At 31.1% G+C, this 9537-nt stretch overlaps 1 protein-coding gene across 1 annotated transcript; it reads left to right on the plus strand.

The window, feature by feature from the left end:
- Positions 1-1287: 1287 nt before the first annotated feature.
- LOC108563961 (vesicle-associated membrane protein-associated protein B) lies at positions 1288-9150 on the plus strand. Its single transcript, XM_017922805.1, has 4 exons — positions 1288-1812; positions 8025-8177; positions 8260-8564; positions 8787-9150. Exons 1-4 carry the CDS (start codon positions 1752-1754, stop codon positions 9006-9008), a joined length of 741 nt encoding a protein of 246 aa, XP_017778294.1. The 5' UTR covers positions 1288-1751; the 3' UTR covers positions 9009-9150.
- The last annotated feature ends 387 nt before the right edge of the window (positions 9151-9537 follow it).

A 9537-nucleotide genomic window follows, 5' to 3' on the forward strand; every position in this document is an offset into this window, starting at 1 on the left:
CAAAGTTCGTGCACTTGGAAAATTGCAATTATTTCCAATTTTTGTATAAGAGATTTCGAGTTAACCTATTTATCCCCTACAATTTATATGTTTATTAATTGTAATGCTTTAAATTAGTTTAAATTATCTTTGTTTAATTATTACCTAAGTTTATTTATATGATAATATAAAATTGCTTTGTTATATGTATTTATTTTCAATTTTAAATAAAATTTATAAAAATGTTTACAAAAAAATTAAATAAAAAAAAAATTCTAATTATTAATAATAACTATTACTAGATAGACTAAAGGTCTTTTTTTGCTTAATTTTGTACAAATTATATTGCAATACAAAAGTTTATGTTTTAACAGTAAGATTTGTAGATTTTATTTATTTGTATTAAAATGTCATACAAATAAATTTTATAAATATTTTGTATAATAAAATAATTTCTAATAGTTAAAATTCTATTAAATCTAATTAGCAAGTCGAGAATATTGCACTTCTTAAGTTTCCATGGTAACATATAGTTTCAAGTTTCGATTTCTCTTCATGTAAAAGTCTTAAATTTTATATTAGACAGTTAATGACAGAAAATATGTTTGATATTACGTTTAATAAATAATTATGTCAATGTCTCAATTCACAAATAATCTTCCAATAAATTTGTAAAGTTATAGCACGTTACTTTTTGTTAAGCTTTTAATAATGTATGTTTAGGGGAACTGCGGATCGATACATTTGGAAACGCAACCAAACAAACATTTTGGTTGAAAATGATTAGTTTATATTTAGTAGAAGATTTTAATAAAATTATAAAATGTTATGTCTATATTGTAATAATATTGTTTGTTATATAATATTGCTAAAATTGAAATATTATAATTAAATTTGAAGTAGAAAAGTAGGGAATTTATAAAATATGTTAATATGTACCAATTGATTTGATTATTGAACGTGAATTAGATTTAATTAATAATTAAATGAATATTAATATTTTTATGTAATTATTTAGAAATAGTGTTATTAAGTGTGATTGGGAGATGGCGTATTAATCGATTGATTATAGAAACTTTAGAAAACGTTACGTTATAGGTTGTTAAACTTTAATGGTATTATTATCTTAACGTTTTGGAAAGTTTCAATGGTTTATTGTAAATCGTATTGGATCGTGTGTTGTTACCAACGTGGAAGGAAATTCGTGGTGCCACCTGTTGATGAATCGCCGGATTTCAGACAATAGTTCGTGCTGTCATTGTTTGGTGTCGCCTCTGTGACAGGATTAGGGCCATTTTGGTTTCGGGAGTTTGCGCAGTCGGTGGTGTCTCATAATCCGGGAACTGTCATTGTGCAAAAGCTAAAAATTTACTCTTTTTTTTTCCGCACATTGGAAGGAAAAAAAACCCGCAACGCCAGGCGTCTGTAGTGAACGGTGTCACATCGCACGTTGCCCTTTTGTTGCCGTATAAAATTTGCGTGTCATTTTGGTCGGACCTTCTGCGGGAAGCGAGGCAAACAACTGCGAATCGCACCGGGGCCCGACGACCGGAAGAAGACTTCCATGAGAATCGACGGAATACCATAATAATAATAAAACAACAGCGAGAAAAAGGAAGAAGGAAAGAGAATAAGTAAAACAACAGCAGCTCGGCTTCTGTTCATCCACGACGAAGACGCATCCGTCGCCGTCTCCTCCTACACCCGTCTTGTGTTATTAGTGAGTGATTAGCATCGATAAAGTGGAGTCGTCTCCAAGCAAACCCACCGAAATGGCTAGTAAAAACGAGCAAGTGTTGATCATCGAGCCCGAGGCTGAGCTCAAATTCATAGGTGAGTCTCTCCAATTTTGATCCAAAAGAATTTCGAAAAGAGATCTATCATCTGATGCTGCTGCTGGTTGCTTGTCCATCCACCCGCTGCCGTCCATCCTGAGGACCCATCCAAGGACGGGAGTGGGGCTTAACCTTAAAACGATATTATTGAACGTATTATTAGCTCGGAGGCTGATTCATCGCAACCCCGACGATTCGCAATTGATGTTCCCGACCACTTGACGTTTTCGCTGCAATCGTTGTTAGCATTGCCAACTTGGCTTATCAAACATACACGAAATATCCTGAAGCCTCCTACCAAAAAAAAACAGATGCCCCCCGGTTTCCTCAACAGAAATGTGCATTGTCATTACTGTCACTGCGTGGACAGAACCACCCTCGATCGTTCCACATTGATCATAATCTGTAACCCACCTTTCTTTTTAACCCTTGTACTGACCTATATATTATTACAAAGCCATCTTGTTTCGTTCCAATAATATCAAATTATTGCGGGGCCCCTTTCTCAAAATTACCATTGCATGTGCAGTACTCCTCTGGGAGTAATTTCTCCAAATGTTCCTTCCTAAATGTCAGTTTTAGTTCATTGTCCTTGCTGACCCACTTACTATTTGCTTAGTAATGGTGTGAATTTTATAAAATCATTATTTAATTATCCTCCACTGAAATTTCCTACACCGCATTTTTACGTGTCATTCTATTGATTCCAATCGCTCGTTGCATTTACTTGGACATTTTTATTGGAACGCAAATTAGAAACAAAACATATGTTCCTTGTTTTGTACTTTAATACAAAGTGCATTATACAGACTGAATATTCTAGAAACTGCTAATAAACTATTCAACATAGGACGTCAAGTGTTATGCAATCATGATATATTTATTTACCATCATATCTAAAACTACACATGACAATTTCGTTTATAGTTTAATACCTTATTAAATATTTATTCATGTAACTATACTTATGTTATTCATATAAAATATGGTAAATCATCTTCAAATATAGAAATATGAAATTTAATAACTATAAAAAAATCAAAACTTATTTTTCTAAATTTTATTAGCAACAATGATAAACTGATTGTATTAAATTTATTGTAGTGACAGTTTTTTTTTCTGTTGGTTCATTGCGATTAAAGTATTTCTATTTGATTAAGACCAGGGGTGTCCAACTTTTTAGCTTCCCTAGGCCACACATATAATACATAAACACTAACCATAGCTGATAAGCAAAAAAATGGTATTTTTAGTGGTAAGGTTACGATTTTGTATTGTGTCACATTCATCGCCGACCTGGGCTAAAAGAGGCCCGCGGATTGTCCAAGTCTGCCTTAATCCTTTCGCCATTTAATAACTTATTGCAATTGATTAGGATTACTTTCAAATTGATTGCGTTGAAGCTTCTTTACTTCAAATTAAAACAATCTCTAAGCATACTTATTTAATTATATAATTAATATAAACTATGTAATATTAATTCTTAATAAACGATATGAATCAGGAAGTAATTGATTGGATTGTTCTAAAAACGTTGAATTGCTTCATTAATTTTTTGTAATTACTTGAAATATGCTTTGATGTAATTGTTAATCAAATTCTCGAAATATGATTATATTGTTGCTTTCGAGTCCATTCTGTTTCAATTCAATTGTTGCGAAATCTTATCTGTACGATATCGTCATATGATCGATATGTTAAAGGGTTCGAAGATTAAAGCACTAATGAATCATTATTGATTCCAGTTTATTGATGTCACATAATTATTGATTTAATTGATAGCAATGCATCATTATAATCTACAAATTAAAATAAAATTATATTTAAAAAACAATAAATTATCTTAAGTATAGGTAAACAAATGAACTGAATTTCTTATCGATAATCCCAGTTTGATTTCATTCCTATAAGTTTTAATATGTTTGAAAAGTAAACTTGATTGGTATTTTTAATTCGTGTTGTAACAGCTTGTACATTATAAACATGTTTTCGTGAAATCTTTAAAAAAAATGCATATTACTACATTATAAAATGTGTTTGTAGAATCAAAATGAAAAATAAGGTCTCATCTATCTTCATACATAATTCTTGTGAGAACTGTTTTGATCAATGGGACGCACTTAAGATGAATTGATTTATCGTTGGAGATTTATCTATGTCTACGATGTTATTTGTTTTCCTGTTTGTTTTAATCTATCTGCTTAAGAAAATATTTGCAAAGTTTAACTGATTCTGTAATCTAAACTGCATATAAAGAGAATTGTAACGTTCCAAGTATAAGCTAAATGAAATTTCATGCATTTTTAGAAATTTACATATTTTCAACTTATAACAATTTTTATTGAATTATATAGACTTTTTTATAATTATATTTTCTATAAAGGTATGCAATTATAAATATAAATTAAAGTTTTATCATTAAAACACAGATGTGTATAATTTAACTATCGTATAAAATGATAATTATTTTCATAAACAATTATAATTAGTTTTTTTTTCTAATTGATACTATTGAATAATACAGTATTATGTAAAATTATAATTTAAACAGTTTTCTACTAGTTTACTTTCTTTTGATGCCAGTTCTATTCAAATATGTAAATTCTAAAAACTTGTATTTAAATTGCTTCCACTATGATATTACGTCATCTTCATCATTATACCAATCTGACATCAGAACAGGTCTACTTTCGATGTTACATTAAATCTGTTCTTAAGTTACTTTTTTTTATTGGATTTTTGTTTATTCATTACAAGTCCGAGATGCGGTAAATATTGTTGCGAATGCTTTAAATTCTCGAACGTTGCAGAAAATTAAACGGTTTTTCTCAATCATTAACTTATCAGTTACAGCAATAACTTTTTTGCATCATTACTTTTTCTAGGAACTATATTTATCTTCTTGGCAAGTACGCGGAGAAATGAAATGTGCAAACTTATTTCAATGTAAACTTAATAACAATCTTTTGAATTATGGTTAAAATTAAGTTACTTTTTACTATTATGTAAGAATAACAGTTATATAATTCCATAAGATAATATTTACCACGGTTGTCATAAATATTTGAAATACACACTCACTTTTTGACAATTCACCGGTTTCTGTTAAACAAATAAATTTGTGGTTTTTCACTACATTTTTAATATTTATTTGAATTTATTATGAATTGTTCAAATATAAATCTGCTACTTCCTTATTTGTATTTAAAAAAAACTGTTTTATCATTATTTAAAACAAATTAAGCTATGCATTCTGTTATTAATACATTTATTGCAGCGCATTGTGTTTTGTTCAATTATATAGACAATCTTCTAAGTAACTTAAGTTATCTACGTGAGTCTTTACTCACCGAATAACAATTGTATTGTCGCATTTGCATTGTAGCAAAACAATTGTTGATTGTTATTTGAACCTCGGACATTTGAACAAATTAAATGTGTATTTCCTACATTAATCAGTAAACTTGTTTTGTTAGTTTGTAGCATAATTGTGTTTTTCTTTATATTTTTACAATCATATTTTTGAAAATCATGTTTAGGCTTCTAAAACATTTCACACGACAGAAATTAAAAAGTGATTTTGAAAAAAAAAACGGTTTCCGCATTTATCAAATATTATCACGATTATCACTCAAAGCACATTTTTTCTCTATTTCTGCATAACAAAGTTTCTCCACGTAGCCTCAAACACTTTATTGGCTGGCAATTATGCATGGTTTTAATACAATTTTAATTAATGTGCTATATTGGAAAGGTATCCTATTAACTTTGTCTTCTTTTAATTATTATATTTTAATTAGTATTTTCATACTTGAGTCGCTTCAATTACTGTTAAATAAGTTTCTAATCCTAACTTTTAGTTCCTAGATTATGGAAATTCATTTTTATTCATGTTTCAAATTAAATAATAATGAATTAGATTAGAAACAATATTATTTCAACTATAATTTTCTTTGATTATTAGTTTGCACTTTTGTGTTAATACTTGAAATAAAAACTTAATGAAGCCGATTACGTACCAGTAATTGGGATCATTAAATGCTAAAAATAATCTTTGATAGTGAAAAGTACAATAGAATTAAGCTATAAAATAAAATCTTATCTAAATTGCTGTAATGATAAATGAACAAATATTTCATTGAAATGGTCATGTATTTTGCTTTGTATAGTCCACCTTTAAGGATTATAATTTGATAATGAGAACATGCATGGAAAACTGTATAATATCTGATTATTATTTTATACTTTTTTTTCTTAACCTATCGACAATTCTTATAATTAAACGTAAATAATATTCAATTTGTTACTGAATTGATTAGTAAATGAAATGACTATTTAAATTTACAAATACAAAAATTTGTGAAAGTTGTACGTTAGTTAGTACGTTGAAGTTTTAGTGTTAAATGTCTTTAAAACACCAATAGTGTTATATACTTAGAATTTAATGCACATAGAAAATGTGTATGGTGTGTTATGCGTTCAAAGTCGACGCTGTCTTCAATTCGATGGAATTTTAATGTAAATATTTTCGTTCCGATGAGGTCAGAACGTCAATATTTCACCCGGAGAGAAAAAAAACGTGGGCCCGGTATGGATCTGACATAACACCCTATTCGTGACTTCCTTTCCTCGCTCGGGGTGTATTTATTAGGTTAGTGCAGGTGAAAATGCTGAGGGATGGACGAGTCACATTCGGTTCACGTTCCGCAATCGCGTGACTCCCCCCATTCCGAGATGCATGTATTCATAATGAAGTCGGACAGTGGAGCATTCTTAATATACCGGCGTGTAGAATGTATAACAATTAAATCCAACATTCCCATCAATTACATACGCGGCCGATGGATGGTCAGCTTTACAATTTATTTATACCATCGAGCACTGGGATTCGCACTGGTTTCCTTACTCCGCGACCATACAATGGTCGATGGTATTATTATTGACTTTCGTGCGTGTTACATAACGACACCGCCGCCGCGGTCCTAGGCAGTGGCTTAGGATCAGAATTGCAAGTTGCGCGTGTATTTATAAATGGGAACTATTTATAAAGTCTGCTTTACACGATCGAAGCCGCCGCCGTCTTCTAGCCTCTATCTCTCTCGCTCCCTCTCGATGCATATTTCTGATAAGAGCCTTCCTATAACGGCGACGCGACAGTAAACGGGGTTACCGTCAATTGGCTTATGTAGATTCACACCAAGGACGACGCTTTAATAAGAAATGTTTATTTCCTTGTCATCCTTAATGTTAGGCATTCGCACTTCGTCATCTTTCTCGAAATAACATAGAACAGCATCATCATCATCTATGTTCATTTCAGCTCTATATCAATAGCTTTCTTTATACTAGTATAATCATCATCAGACAAAAAAAGAACAATCGTTTAAAGATTTCTTATATTTCCTGGTAATTTAAATAAACGTTTCAATTTATCAACGTAGGAATGTTGCGATTGTTCAAAAAATCTTATCCTAATTTTCAATGTGAACTGCTTGAACGTGCCTACTAATTAAATATCGCTTTGAATAATAGTTTTTCATAAAATGGAAATGTATTGCATCTACAAATATGCCACAATTTGAGCAACAACAAATTGTAGTGATACAAAATAATGTTGTTATTAACATCTATGAATAGTTTTGTATATTTTTAAAAATTGTACGGATCAATGTCAAAAATAACGCATTATTTACAACAAACAAAAATAAGTATTGTTTAGACTGCAGACGTACGTTAAAGAATTTGGCGCATTTCGTGTTCTCTTATGATATATAGCTTGACACATCATTAGGATACATTACCACTATTCGCAAATTATATTTATAGAACATTACTAATGAAAAAAAAAAACTTGATTTTTCTTGAATCGTTCAAGTTAAAATAATGGTTTTTAAGTTCTACTTGATGTGGTTAAGAGTAATTGTGGATTGAATTGAGATCAAAATTATTTTCTTTTATAGCCCAATAGGTTCGAGTTTGTTACACAATTGGAGGTTATTCAAAGAATTAAATATAGTTTATACTAAATAAGTGGTCTGGAAACAAATTAAAATCTCTATCATTAAATACTTTTCAGTTTTTGTATTTCTAGGATATTACGTTTTTAATATTGTATTGCATATATACTTTGCATTAATAAGTTCATATAGAACTGATCAATTACTTGAAATATTCCGTTTTCTTTACATTAATATAATTTGTTTTTTGCAGGACCTTTCACTACTTCGAACACAATCAAAATGACGCTTACGAACCCCTCCAAAAAGACGGTCGTATTCAAAATAAAAACTACGGCACCCAAGAAGTACTGCGTCAGGCCGAATTCCGGTCTTCTGCTACCGAGCGCGAGCGTCGAATTGGGGAGTAAGTCTCATCAATAGATTTTTTTTGTTGTATTTTTCGTACTTTAATGTTCACAATTAACCAATTTCTTCTATGTATCCAGTCTGTTTGCAGCCATTCTATTATGATCCTGCCGAGAAGAACAAGCACAAGTTCATGGTGCAGAGCATGTTCGTACCCGATGGCCAAGTCAACTTGGAACAGGTATGGAAGGAATGCACACCGGAACAGCTGATGGACTCCAAGTTGAGGTGCGTCTTCGAGCTTCCGGAACCGGCAAATGCAACCGAAGAGAGCGAGACTCGTTTCAACACGTTCACCCCAACCAAGGTTCCAGCACTCGCAGCTTCAAATGAACCTGCCGTCACGCAGAATGAAGAAGGCGAACTTCAGGAAGCTGAACATGAAGTAATTACATTAAGCTAATCAATATGATATATTAGAAATTCTCACATGATGGATGACGCAATTTAGGATGCGAATAACTTAATTAAATAATACTTATTAATAGTATATCAGTCACGAAATCGATTTGCAAAACCTTTAAGTAATTAGAAATGACCACCTGGTGTATGACATCTTTATTTTAGCTCAAAAACTGAGTTTAATTTGTTATTTTCTGTGTTTTAGATCCAGAGGTTGGAGAATCACTCTCTGAAACTGGTGACCGAAAATCTGCGACTGAAAGAGATGTTGCTGAAATGCACGTGCAACAACGCGCCCGACGCGAAAAAGGCCTCATCCAAGTATGCTCCGCCTGCCGTGGAGGAGACCGAGATCCCGATGATGCGTTTCATTTTTAGTCTACTCATAGTTATCTTTGGAATCGTGATCGGCAAATACGTGCTCTGAACCCTTTCCGAAAGCCACAATCCACAGCAAAGCAGCAAAGAAAACACACAATATCCACTACTGAAAAAATTTACCATGACAGCCTGCATAACGGAAAAAATATTATTATTAAACTAGTAAAAAACGAGAATATTACAAATAAAAAAAAAGGTATAATAATATTACAAAAAAAAATAATAATATATATAAATAAATAAAACAGGAATTTCAAACGCAAAATCTGTATATTAAATAACATTTGAGTATAAATAAACAAGAAGTATATTGTATGTAAAAATAATATAATAATATTTTAAAGAAAATAATAATAACGGAATTCACTTAACAGAAGAAGAAAAACTATATGTTCATGTGCTACTCGTGTGTTAATTTCTTCTTCTCTTTATTATTTAACAATTGTATTTCATCGCGTTTCGTTTCTTTAACCGACTGGATCTTCGCTTGGTTTCGCCGTACTCTGTAGATCAGTCAAGGATCGAGCGAACGTCCGTATTTATTTGAAGATTTTATTTGGAAAATACTTGAAACG

The sequence above is a fragment of the Nicrophorus vespilloides genome, unplaced genomic scaffold (genome assembly GCF_001412225.1).
Source record: "Nicrophorus vespilloides isolate i.1.1-1 unplaced genomic scaffold, Nicve_v1.0, whole genome shotgun sequence".
NCBI lineage: Eukaryota > Metazoa > Arthropoda > Insecta > Coleoptera > Silphidae > Nicrophorus > Nicrophorus vespilloides.